General features: G+C 39.6%; 1 protein-coding gene across 7 annotated transcripts in view; it reads left to right on the forward strand.

The window, feature by feature from the left end:
* Positions 1 to 14,116, forward strand: part of SMAD2 (SMAD family member 2) — a 52,219-nt gene that overhangs the window by 24,522 nt on the left and 13,581 nt on the right. For 5 of the 7 annotated variants that reach the window (XM_080638090.1, XM_080638089.1, XM_080638094.1 and 2 more), the window contains exons 3-5: positions 11,895 to 11,984; positions 13,127 to 13,320; positions 13,803 to 13,937. In XM_080638090.1, coding sequence (XP_080494216.1) covers positions 11,895 to 11,984; positions 13,127 to 13,320; positions 13,803 to 13,937 — 419 coding nt within the window. The remainder of the gene's footprint in view (positions 1 to 11,894; positions 11,985 to 13,126; positions 13,321 to 13,802; positions 13,938 to 14,116) is intronic. The other 2 variants (XM_080638093.1, XM_080638095.1) reach the window with 1 other exon arrangement.

Raw genomic sequence — 14,116 nt, forward strand, 5'->3', positions numbered from 1 at the left:
CAGCAGACACACCTTACTACTAAGTTGCTTTCTTGATTGTTGCCTTTGTAAAGCACATAAGGCAATATAATATCTCAGCAAACCCAATAAGTTAATTCTGAGAATAAGATACTGTGTTCTTGTATCAGAACAATGAAACTATTCATGCCTCTATGGCTGCCTTTCTAATTGTGAACTTGCTTTAGTTGTTCTCATAAAATATGGACATTGCTGTGAATGATGATAATGTCATTGTCTGATTTAATTTTTGTATTTGAATGCTGGAGAGGGACTCTTCATCAGGGACCACAGTGATAGTACAGGGCGTTTAAACTGAAACAGAGGAAGTTCTTTACAGTGAGGGTGGTGAGGCACTGGAACAGGTTGCCATTTAGGAGATAAATGCTCCATCACTGGCAGTGCTCAGGGCCAGGCTGGAGAGAGCCTTGGGTGGCATGGTCTACTGTAAAGTGCCCCTGCCCATGATCTTAAGATCCTTTCCAACCCAAACCATTCTACGATTCTGTTATTTAGAAAAATAATACGACAGTCATCACACAAGGTACCATCCAATTCTCTTCGCTAGTATGTTGTTTGGGGAAGCTTCCTCTATGGCTCAACCCTTAACTTCATTTGAAATACCTTACAGGAAACACTGTACACCTTTGTAGTATAATACCTGCTGTTTCTGTGAATTTTTGTATCTATTCTCTTTAGAGATAGTCTGGGTTTTGGGCTATGGATCAAGTTTAATGTATTCTAAGTCACCAATTTTCTGCTGGGTATGAATGCCTTGGGCTGCAGTAGGGGTCATTCTGGGTGTAGAGGATTCCATACATTGAGTACTTTATATATCCTGTGTTCATTTGTCTTCCTGGGATTCCTGAGATGGGTGTATAGGGGAAGCTGTCCACAGGCAGCTTCAGTTTGAAATGAGGTGTTAAAAGTTCCTGTAACTGTTGTTCTTTTGCCATGTTGGCATATTTTGAAGGAACGTGGACAAGATGAATGTCTTGCAGTGCTAATCCTTCCCCCTCACTACATAGAATACCCGGTAGCTTGAGAAGGTTAATCAAAAAATCACATGTTTTCTCAGCTGTCCATCAGTTGCAAAACAGCCCACTCATGCATTAGCATCAGCCACTCACCCACTTGGAGGATGATGGACTGCTTAAGACAAATTATTTGATTTAGCCCTTGGTAGCTGTACTTGTGAGCTTGTGGGGAAGAGCTTTCACCGCACCTACTATGACTAATAGTGGTCAGAGAACTTGAGGTAAAGGTAATTTTTTTTCTAATGTCTGTCTGGTACTCATCCTAAAATGTGTGTGCTGAGCTGTGTTTATGTCTTTTTGAAAGTATGATCTTCTAGGAGATTGCTATCTGCTCTTAACAAACCAATTTGTAGTGGATAGGTCAGTCAGTATTTTGATATATATATCAGTCAGTATAAAAATACTTTGTCCTTTGATACTTCTGATTCTGTTGAGGTAGGTTAAGAATGATACAGAGCATTAATCTGTGAAATTGCATTGGGTGTCATCTGAACCCACCACATAGTATTGCTTACTAATGCAAAACAGAAAAAAGAAAAAGTAATCACATATGGTGTGAAATGAAATTGAGATGAATCTGTTGGGTTCTTAAATTCTTATGTAATTTGTAAGTGGAAGAAAGGTATTTAACAGCTTGACATTGCTCCCAATCTGAAAGACGATGATAGTCATCTGTCTCTTTAGTGGGGGCATTTCAGTGGTAATTTAAGCATTAGAAAGGAATTGCTTGATCAACTGTTTTCATAGGCTCTCATATAATGAGAGCGGAGGACAGATGGCAATTTCTCAGCTAGAGTGAGTTGCCGAACATAGTTGCTTCATAGCTGCCTTCTACCTGAAGTGGTGCAACATCTTACTGGCTACATGGAGATCTGATTCTTTACCTACATGGGTGCTTTTGGAGCATGTGTTCTGATTATGCTTCCTTTACTCTGATAATATAGTTTTGGTCCTTTATTTCTAAGAGGTATTGGTCTTGTGTTCTCTGGAAAGCTTTTGTCAGAAAGTCCAAAGACATTTTCCAGTGTGGTGCTCTCAGGTGAAATTCAGATAATGTGTCTGAGCTAACTAATGTTGAAGATAGGTAATGAACATGGTACTTGAGGCTATGGGAGTTTCAAACTTGCAAACTTGAATGCCATTTGAAGTGTTTACATTTCTAAAGATACTAGGAGAAACTAAAATACGTCAATCAGACAACCTTTATTGGATATAACAACATAACCAATGAAAGCAGTTCAGGGATTCCAAGTTATCATTTCAAGAGTGTCGTCTTAAATATGCGAATCCATGTCCTCAGAGCTTGTGGGTCCACATGATCATATTTTTTTTCTCCCTATTTTTTCGTTTGGGGTTTCCCTCACCACCACCTGGTTTGGTCTGGGGAGCTGCCATTGTGAATCCTGTTGTACACTTGTCATCCTCACTGGATGCAGGGTATCTAGAAGCCACTGGTTTTGATGGCTTTGTTTTTGAACATGTGATTAGGGAGAGTAAATCTGTATTGTGATTCATCTTGTCTCCAGTAAGGCTGTTTCAGAGTTTGAGATATACAAATTGTAGCTGCTGAAGGCTGTGGTGTTACATTGAGAGTAGGGAATTGCAGGACACGTTTCCCAGGGCAGCTGTTAGCTCGTCATTTCCATAGGCTGTTTTTGCATGCTCCCTGCCTTCTGTCTCTGAGCATGAGACTCGTGGCCAGCTCCCTGACGACTCCTGAGTGAGGCTGAGCTGTACTGCATGCCTTTTATTTCTCAGTCGCCGTCTCTGTGCTGCTTGATCCTTGCCATTTAGAAACCTACAAGTTTGCAGGCGGCTCTCCACCTGACTTTGAACAGGGAGTAAAGGTTCTTTGATAGGATCTGCATCTGAACAGACCATACGGACAACAAGAAAAGAAATAAATATTTTACTTCTGCTTGGTTTCCATGGCATCCTGGAAAAATTGCTCTTGAACTTTGAAGTGCTATCCTTCCAGCACCTCCTAGCATCAAGAGAAGAATAAAAGGTAACACTGATTGTTGTTGGCTGTTTTATTTTGTCTGACAGCATGGGGCTAGCACATCAGGATATATAGGAGAAAAGAGGAGGATAAAGTGCTTTGAAGGGGCCTGCCTTATATCTGTATTTCTGGTTTTGTAGGCAGTTTGTTGCACATGTGACCAGGAAGAAGTGTGTCTTCAGAAAGGGCAACAGAAGCTTATAATGTTCATCAGGATGACTTGTTGGCCTGGCACTCTTCAAAACTGGAAGAAACTAGCTACTGTCCCTGAAATGAGCTATGGGCAGCTAAGATGTTAGGCTGTGACAGAATGTCTTGTACCTCAGGTTCCACTTTTGCATCCCCTGTGGACATTCTTAAAGTTTAAGCTGAAGTAAATGGGAGTTGTTCAATGACTTTTTCTCTTTCCCACAGTGTTAGAGAGGTTAATTGTATCCTGTGCCTCCTGCTTTTCTGGCTATTTTGATGTGTTAATTTTTTAGCATGCATTCATTTATAAGGAAGGTTACTTAAGTAATTTTCCTCAGTTCAGATGCTATATTTTGTGTTTGATGTAATGATACTGAATATACTGTATAAAATTCTATGTAAACTCTATTCCTGAAAGGGTTCTGATGATAAGTTGTGTAATGGTTCCTGATTTATATTCCACTAAATATGCACATACATAAACATTTCTTTCTTGCATGTAGCGTGTCCTTGAATATCTGTGTGGGGAGGAGGCAGGGAGAGAAGGTACGGTTACTGCTTTCAGCAGTAATCTTTGTATTGCATATGCTCAAAGAAGAAAAGGTCTGCTTTTGGATTTGGGGAAAGAGAGGAAAACTAAACTTTTTTGCTTAGATAAGCCTAAATCTAGGGTTGGAGACAACTGAGGGAGCACTCAACTGTGGGAGCCAAATGCCCTAGCTGCCAGGTTTACTATTGTTGAGCTTGTTCTGAAAGAGAAACCTGTGCTTTCAGTTCTGCAAGATTTTTGGAGTTTAGAGCTCTTTTAGATGTTACTTAATATAATTTTTCTAGGCTTAACAGGATCTGTTTCTCCTTTGAAGAAAGAAAGAATCTGTTAACAGACTAACTGCCCACCTGTACTTACAACATCTGTAAATACCCATTTACTGTGGTTGCTAATACTACCTTTTAGCAGAAATTCCCCAAGGAGGAATCTTGTCTAGCTCCTCTTAAAGATGAGTGACCCTGCGGACCTGTGTAAATCATTCTTAAGAAGAATTCACACTTGTGCTTTTATATTTGGCATTGGGTAAGATATTAGCTCATCCCTCTAGCAGTACTCAGAAAAAGAATAATTATTTCTTACTGAATTACAGAATCTTTACATTTTCTAATGCAAGGAAACGAGATCAGGACCTTTGTGTTACTACTTCACATCATTCACAAGCAGGGTTGAACTGCTGTAGCTTTAAGTCACACCATTTGATAAAATGTGTATTCCTGGTTATGGATATAAGTGAGTAGACAACATTTTGCCACTAATACAAGATGATGGAGGTGTGAGTAAAAAGGTTGGTCAATTCTGCAGGGATGCAAAGTGATGTAAGAGTCAAAAAGTAGTATGGCAGATACAGGGGTAGTTTAACTTTTACATTGTTATTGCAGATCTCTTTAATGTTTTCTAAGTAAGTTCAGTGCAAATAACCTTTCCCCTGCCACCCCCAGCACAGGGAAAAGAAACCACGAGCAACATACATTCCAGTAATTGAGACACTTAAGCCAGCCAAACTACATTTTACAGTAAGATTTTGTTCAGACAACTGGCTGTACAGCTAGATGAGGTACTGTTTGCAAAGGCAGGTAATATAATTAGCATTGCTGCTAGCTGGTATATAGGCATTTTAGGCTGTATTAGGGAGAAATGTTAACTGCCAGCATATAGAAAGATCTGTCAAGTTAGAATAGAAAAGCAGCTAATGTATATTCATTTGAAACCCAGACTTGAGGAAACCATGATCAGGCAGATCAGGTAGGAACTGTTGTCTGTGCTGAACACAATACTGTGTGTAAAAAAGTTAGTATGCAAGGTTCAGATCTTCAATGTTTAGGCATTAACCTGTTTTCTCAGGCAAATTTAACAGAAGCAGCTATGAGCAATGTTAAAGCAATGGCATTTGCCCAAAATAGAAAATCAGATTGCAGAAATCTAGTGGCCATTTCTTACTACTCTAACTGCATTTTGGACAGCTTGATGTAGGTGTTGAAGCAAGTTCTGCACCTTTTTTCTGCGCTCTTGGCAGAATATCAGTCAAGGTAGTAAGTCCTGTAAATGTTAGGCTGCTATAAAGGTGTTTGTGTGCCTGTGATAAATAATTTCTCAGTTAAGTGAAAACCCAATCATTTTTTCTGTTATGGTTTTTTTCCTGTTTAATCTTTTGAGTGAAATGTGAGTGAAAACAAATGTCAGGCTCGCGTCTATAGGGAAGGCTTTGCATGAGAATTCTAGACTTTGAAAATTCCATTCGCATCTCCCACTTTAAAACGGATAAATGGGGTACTATCAGTTTACTGAAATAACTTTTCATTTCAGTCCCAGCTCCAGCACTGTAAATGCCTCAGAAAATGTAGGGGCAGACAAATTAGATTCAGTGGATGAAAGGCTCATGATTTTAAGATGCAGGAGAAAGACAAATGGAGAAGATTGCCTTGAACATGGACTTGCAAATGTGTTAGTGGCTGTAGATTCTGAAAGATATGAAAGATTCAGGAAAGATGTTAGGAGTTCAGTGTAATACTTCACAAATAAGTAAGTTCAATGGCCAGGACCATTCCATAATGGTTCCTGTATAATAGAGCCTTTGAATAGCATGATGCAATTTGCATTTCAGGTTTTATTTGTCATCTTTCTAGTGCTTCCACTTCAGTTGAGGAGGCTGTCAACTGAACTCTGTGCCTTTTAGCTCCTTTAAAAGCTGTTCTACTTTGCAAGACTTTGAAGAAGAAAGTGGAATTGCAGATATGCATGAATTGTGACAATATTAACACCTTCTGTATAGAGTTTCTGGTACTTTATATGTAAATATCTTTGAAGTGGTTCTGCCTACTTTCATCTGATGTTGTACTTGTTGCAAGCACTTTATTTAGTACAAAAAGTACCTAGAACAATGAGCACTGCCAGTACTGTAAATAGTGTTAGGGTAGTTGCTTTGTTCATTCTGTGTCTCAGTAAAAACTGGTAATATATTAATAGTAACAACAACCGGTAATATACCAGGCCAAAAAATACCAGCCTAAGTGTGTGTGTAACAGTTATAGTGCATATAGGGTACAGTTTTAAACTCTGGTGGCTTCAGATTCTTTCAACTATAGTCCCAAATAAAACAACATCTCTATAAAACTGGGCATTACTGATGAGACCTACCACTTTTATCCCTGGTTATATTTTCTATTTTGCAAATACACTTGGAGAAATTGCAGGGATATCTTGGATGTCTTGGAGTATGTGCAAGTAGGCACCATCTTATTTGATGCTGTGGTTATGACTATTTGGACAGTTCTTGCACATACTTGCTTGGATCTGCAAATTTTACATTTGGCCTTTAACCATGCTTAGAAACTGAACCTGATTAAGCACTCTAGGTTGAGTACCAACCTGACGTGGCTTTATTAGTTGGCATCTGGACATCAGTGAGGGGATTATGGTTTGTTCTGTATAGCTGCATCTCCAACTACTGAAGTTTCTAATTCAGAATTGCTACCACTGCAAGCCAGGATGCAAGTGGTTTTCTATATTCAGTAAGATGAGGTCATGCTGTCACAGACTAACATTAATTAATATGCTGGTTGGCAATGGTCATCTTATCCTGTTCCTTTTTTCATCTAGATGGTCAATCTCCTTTACCACCTAATCATACTGCAAATACAAGAATCTATTTTTGGGCAGTGTGTTCCAGTTGAGATGATGTCCCTCTGTATTTTTTGATTCTTGAACGTGACTATAGCATGTTACTTTAGACTGTATCATCCCATGTAGTTTATATCTGGTTATTACAGATTTTGATGTGGACTTCGATTCCTTCAAGAGGAATATAATATATTAAAGCAAAGCAAATCAAATTGTTCACTTAGGAGTGTGGCACAAACCATGTTTGTCCATGTTTATTCTTCATGTGCAGATCAAGAATTCGTCTGTATTTGAATAGGGACTTGGTAGTCCAGTTTTATCATAGAATGGTTTCTGCTGGAAAGGACCTTATGATCATGTAGTTCCAACCGCCCCCTACTATGGGCAGGGACACCTCATACTAGACCATGTTGCCCAAGGCCCTGTCCAACCTTGCCTTGAATGCTGCCATTTTTTTGGAACTCAGATTTTCCTCTTACAGGAAATGATGAAATGGAAGAAGTGAAGGCATACTGTGTGCTGCTGCATGATGGTAGCCACCTTAAAGATTCTTCTTGCCAGAGCTGTACAGTATCATCTGAGATGCTGCTCCTTAGAAGAAGATGAAAATTCAGGTTGATACACCAGGTCTTGCAACCCTCTCCATTTAGGGAAGGGCTCCAACAGAATTGTCTTTGGTTACACCTAGTAATAACTTGTATGACTCTTTCTAGGAGATTCTGAGATAGGAATAGCGGGACTGAGTTGCCTCAGGTTTAGTGTGTAGCAGGTTAACCAGATATCTGCTAGACTTTGACTTCTCCCTGGGTCTCAAAGAGCAGTTGTTATTCCTTGCAAGTATCCTTTGAGCATCTCTTCTTTCTTCAGGAAATAGTTTTGCCTTGTTAGAACTTAAGAACACCTGGGAAGCTGAACCAGTGTGATGCTTCATATCCCTGAAGTCCCTGATAATAAACTTACTAATTTTGTGGGGTCTGCAAAAGCAGCAATCTGATATTCAAGAAGGCTTGCTTTCGGACTGCTAGAGGCCACAGAACATGGTGATTTGCTAATCTGAGCTAGTGTTGAAAGGATGAAAGTATTAGCTTTTGTATAATTAACTTTGTTTCTGTCAACAGACAAATTGTTTTGAGAACAACAGTGATAATGCTCCTTGGAATGAAAATGTCTGCTCTGGTGAGAGGGAAGTATATTAGCTTTAAACTTGTATTTTAGAGTACGTTTAAGTGCTGTCTACACAGGAAAGGTTTAAGTACAGCTTGAATGCAGGAGCCAAATTATATTTTGGAAACAATGGTGGCTTACCAGTGCTGTGGTATACAGAGAGTTCAAAACCAAACACCCCTGTCTGGTAAAATAAGAAGCCTGAAGGGTACTTCTAGACTTCAGTTTGAGGGCAGTCTGCTTACTAAAGGTGAAATGGTGATCTGTCTTGGCTGCCTCCCTCCTAATAAATTAAACGTGCCTGGAAGTGTTCCCAGGCACTGCAGCCAACTGGCGCAAGACTGCCTTGTCCATATCTTTAAACTCTTAGGTGCCAGGGCAGGGTGACTGCATCTGAACTGCCCTGTGTGAATCCCGGTGGAGTGCAACTCACAAACCTGGGAATTGTGTGGGAGAACAGGACTTGGCACAGCCCAGTGTTAGGGAATGTCCTGCTTTCTAGCATACATGATCGTGTTCCCAGGGCCTGGGAATGTTTCCAGACAAGACTTAACTTATGAGTGCAGATGTTAGTCCTTGAATCTTCTGAATTCTTTATGGACTAAGGCATAGGAGGACTCTTCATATCACAAGGGGTTTAGTGTGCTTCAGAAAGGGAGGTTTAGGAGAGAATGCCTCCTAGTTATTTTGGGGCAGTAATTCTGTACTACTGAAAAGTCTGTACCTCCCTTTTAGATTGTTTGAACATCATTCAGAATGCAGTCACCTTTCTAGCTGCCAGGGATGAGTAGGCGAGTGTGCCCTCTATCAGCCTTTTGCTTGTGTATGAATGAGCATACTGTGGCCTTTCATGGGAGTGCTGTGTATGAAATAACGCTTTTCACAGTTGTGAGGCATTTCATTTTGATTTGGTGTGCGTGTGAATATTCAGAGCCCTACTTTACGGTCTGGATGACGTGGAGGGAACAGTCTTGCATCTTTTAGGCAGTGAGTCTTTTATGTAAGCAGGGAAGTGGGGAGACCGCTTTATTTCCTCCAATGCTTTTTCCAGTGAACAGTAAAAGCTGTGTTTGGCTGACTTTATTGATCATGTTGGATGGTTTCGTGCACGCTTTTCAGTATTTGATTGCAGATTATTGGAGGTTTGAGTATAGTCCTGGAGTAGATGAGATAGTAAAACACTGATATTTATCCGAGCTCAAAGGAGACAGACATCCTGGAAGACAGCATAACATATAAGCTGCTGATTATATGAGCAGTTTTGCTCTGACTGATCGCTTTTTCTGTACCTCCTGGCCTGCCCTCCCTCCATGGTGTCCTAGTTGCATTGCAAGCTGCAGCTTCATCACCCAGCCACTTCAGCATGGTTTTCTTTCCATAGGTTGTAGAGTCTGCTGTCAGCTTTGATAGTTTGAATATTTATAGAGAGAAGAAGTTAGCAATATAAAATACTGTTCCTGTTCATTATGCTTTCTCAGGGGCTGTGAAATTTTACTTTTGCACATGCTGTTTTAAAAATCTTGTGAAGCAAATGTGTGGCATGTCATGCTTGCACCAGTGATGCACCCCACAATTTGGGGAACATGTAATCTGAGTGACAGCATCAGCTTTGGAGTGCTGCTTTGTATAAAGGATCCGTTGCTCAAAGGTAGTATGCTGTCAGAGCTGGCTGTATCAATTAATATGCAGCAGGCTTTGTGTCTGCTGATTGTTCTTCTTATTTAATGTACATGATGATCTGTCTTACCAGCAGTAGTGGTGCATATATAAAGACACAATACAGTGCAGGGATGCTCCCTGGTGTCCCACAGGCTAGGCTGCCTGCGTGCCTTCAGGACAACTGTTTCAATCCTTACACAGCTTCGGGCAACCCACTGTCATGGAAGCATTTTGGGAATATGAAAAAGAGGTTAGAGGCTTCGGTGATACAGTAATGGTCAGTATCCCTCTTCATCCCACTCTTTTTGGAGAGCTGTGATGGTGCCTGTGTCTGAGATAAGATGTAGCTTGTTCAGGAGAGCTGGCTTTTTAAAGAGCTGAATGTATGTTAGAGAATGGGCCTGCTTGTGGCTCTTTGCTGCTTTCTAGGCAAAAAGCCATCTAGTATGAGATTTTACTTGTATACATAATCAGTAAAATGTCAAAGGCCATATTATATGAAATACTTGTATTTGTGATACATGCAAGCTGCTGCCCAAAATTACACTCTCGCTCTGCGTTTGTAGTGCTTGTGTAGTTCCACTGTTCACAGAAGAACTGATGAGCAGAAGAACTGATGTGGCTGAAAACTAGCTCTCAAAACATAAATTTTCATCAGGTATGTTCTGTGATCAGCTAGCCAATTTAGTGATTTGGGTTGCTGCTCAATTGTATGGACACTTCATTGTCCCTGGGATGGTATTAGAAATGAGGCCTCTCATGGACAGGCGAGAAGGGAACACGAACCATTGATTCTCTTCATCAATAGCCCACAATTCTGTTTTATTAAAGCCACTGTGGAATTGAGATGGGTGTCAGCCCTGAACATGGTTTTAAGTACAGTGCTGTGCTCTCTGGTCTTTTCTTTCATAACACTAACAAATCCTCCCTGTGTAGGAAGGAGAAATAAGAAGACCTACCTCACCCCTCTTCTCTTAAGGACTCAATCCAAACTTGTAAGTGTATCTGCTAAACTTAGGAGTTTAAATTTAAATCACGACACCTGTATTTAAAACTTGGAGTTGGTGAGCTTCGAGTCTTTTCTTTCTGTTGCCTTCTCTTTAAACAGGTTATTTATTCTGAGGGCAGTGTAGCAGGCAGTCAAACTTCAGGCTTTGTAATAAAGTGGAAATCGCTTGTGAAACATCTTCTCTTTGAGGTGCAAAGCCTAGTTGTGTATTACTTATATAAAATAAACTGTCAGTTTTCAATGGTTGCAGAGAAAGTATATGGTAGAGCTGAGCTTGATTTATGCTTCTGAAAGTCTGCTGCCCATTTATAAGCCCATGCTGTTTACCTGCTTTGCTTAAATCTGCTGTTGCTTTAATTTTGTGCCTGTGACCGAAGGCTTCTTTTTGTTTCCTGTGGTGATCTTGTCATTGAATTGGTTTGGGAAAGAATTAGTTTTCTCTCCTTTCCTCCTGTTTGATTTAGCAATTAAAGTTTTATTATTCTACAGCTGAGTCTTAAAATACTATGCTGTAAACTTGTGTTAAACACTGTGTTTTGTATACTGTGGAAAAGAATATGTAGTTCTTCAACTAAGCAGAGTACGGAAAATGGTGAGAAGTATCAGCTATAATGTGCTTTTCTTCAGAGTCCCAAGTTTTCCTGTTTTGGGAAAAGCAGCAAATGAGTATGTGCATGGAGAAGGAGAGTAATGCTTAATTTGGTGGCACCTGAGCGTTAGATTGTGACACGCAGTTTTGGATGGCCTTTGTTTGAAGTCTTAGGGAAACTTATGTTTAAAACCAAACAAAAACAAAAAAACCCCCAAACAAACAAAAGAAAAAAGCCCAGAAATACCCTTTAAAATTGAATTTTGCTGAGACCTGGGCTGAGGAAGTTTTGCCTGTTTTAAGGAACATTACAACTGTATTTACTACTTAAAAACAGAGAACTTGTTCACCTCTTAAAAACATTATCATTTACCTTGAATCACGTGTTCCATTTTGATAGCCTCCTTCATATAGAAAATATAGCATGAGGTGTCAGTTTAAATGCAAGCCTAACAATGCTCTATCTTCTATGTGAAAGGAAGTGTTCTGTACATTTTTCCATGTTTGACATCATGGTGTTTTGAATAACCATGTTCCATATTCATATCAATTTTTTGTTTTTGTTTTCAATTTATGCACAGCACTTGCTCTGAAATTTGGGGACTGAGTACACCAAACACGATAGATCAGTGGGATACAGCAGGCCTTTACAGCTTCTGTGAACAAACCAGGTGAATATTCTGCCCTCTCTCGCATCATAGAAATCTTGTGGGAGGGATTCGCTTTGGAGGGTCTGTAATGGGATGATTTAGTTGTAAAATAAGACAAAAATGCTTCCTAGGGCCTCTCATGGTACAGCATTTTAAAATACTTGCTTGCCAGTATAGAAATCCAAGTGTTCTCAGCTGATGTTTTGACCAATGAAACTCTTAATTCTGCAATATTCCTGTTTCACACGAGTGCTATTGAAAGAATGGGAAGACTTGTTAAATGCAAGCTCTAATATGATCTGGTATTTATATTAACAAAGTTGGGAAACTTAATTCTTTAGACCTAATCTTACAAAGTGTTTAAACTGCTTTGTATGCCACAAGCTTTCAGTTAAGTCTTGCTAATTGGCTCAGATACAAGCTACTAAAACATTCTGAGTTCTTCAGTAGTTAATGGTGGGCAAATTCTAAACAGGGTCTTTATTTTTTTCATGTCACATTACTTGATTTGTGTATTGAGGTTTGTCTCCCATCCCATAACAATCATAAACATCTGCATTTGTGTAAGCATATGCAGTCTGTCTTAAAACTAGCAAAACATTTTCAGCTGGTAGCAAGGCAGATGAAGTCAAGAAGACAAACAGTACAGCCCTTACAAGATGTGCATTCATGCTTTTTGTGTTATACTGTCCTGTGGATCACTTGGGCAGCTGACTGCTTATAGGCTTATTTGCAATACTGTGGGAATTCTTACGCTTAAAGCCATAAAACGTCCATGCCACAGCAAAGCCTTGAGGTTTAGCAGCGGAAGGGACTGTTAAAGTGTGTGATTATTTTTTTAACAACTGTCTTCTGAATTAAAAAAAAAAAGTATATGAAGCAATCATCCTAAATACTTGGTTGGAGGTAAAGTGGCTTTTAATGAAGTCTAAATTCACTGGCAGTAATTTGAGCAGCTCAAAAATAAGTTAAAACACTGCTTGATACCATCATTTCTATCCCATTTGAAGCCTTTTAATAAGAGTATAAATGTCACTAGCAGTGTCAACCCGCTGAATTCTCAGAATAACTGAACAACCTGTGCCGTGTGTGTACACTGTTGCTTAAGTAATCAAGAGACAGCATGCAGTCTGTAAATACTTCTCAACATCTTTGCCCTATAGATCCCTCGATGGCCGTCTGCAGGTATCTCATCGTAAAGGATTACCACATGTTATTTACTGTCGCTTGTGGCGCTGGCCAGATCTTCACAGCCACCATGAACTTAAAGCAATTGAAAACTGTGAATATGCTTTTAATCTTAAAAAGGATGAAGTATGTGTAAACCCTTATCACTACCAGAGAGTGGAGACACCAGGTAGGAAGACTCCTTCTGACTTTCTATAGCAGCACCTATACTTGTTCAGCATGATGTTGTAAATGAAAAATAAAGGAAGATGATGCTTTCTCTTGCCAAAGGTACAAGATTCTTTTGAGAATACTATCCACCTGAAAGTTTTTAATAGCAAAGTTACTGAAAAATCTTTACAAATGTGTTGGGTACTCCAGATAAACCCTTCCAATACTGCTAGCAGTTTCCAGCTGGCTAAGTATTGAAAAGGACAATAGAGGCAACTTACTTTGTGGAATTAGTCTTACTCAAGATGCACCTCAGAAACTTGTTTCTTCCAGTAACTAGCAGTACAATTATAGTAATAGCAGAACTGAGATTTAGAAAATCTAAAAATATCTGAAGAAATTTTTAGAGGTTTTAGTTGGTTGTTGGGATTTTTTCCCTTTTAGCTCACGGAAGTGTGTATTTTGAGGGTCTCACTCATGCTCTGAAATTTGCTTTTCCAGTTTTGCCTCCTGTGCTAGTGCCGCGGCACACTGAGATTCTGACGGAGCTTCCACCTCTTGACGACTATACCCATTCCATTCCTGAAAACACTAACTTCCCAGCTGGAATTGAGCCACAGAGCAATTATATACCAGGTATGTTTTTTAGCTCCCACTATACACAATATGTTTAACGTTGTGTCACTGGTACAAAGATAATTTCATCCTTCTAAGTGATCAAATTACTTGAAAGATGCAGCAGTAAATTAAATCAACTAGATTGTGTGTATTAATTCCAGTGGAAATACCTGAACAGAGTGTTGCTTGCAGAACAC

This window comes from Psittacula echo (assembly GCF_963264785.1).
Source record: "Psittacula echo genome assembly, chromosome: Z".
Lineage (NCBI taxonomy): Eukaryota > Metazoa > Chordata > Aves > Psittaciformes > Psittacidae > Psittacula > Psittacula echo.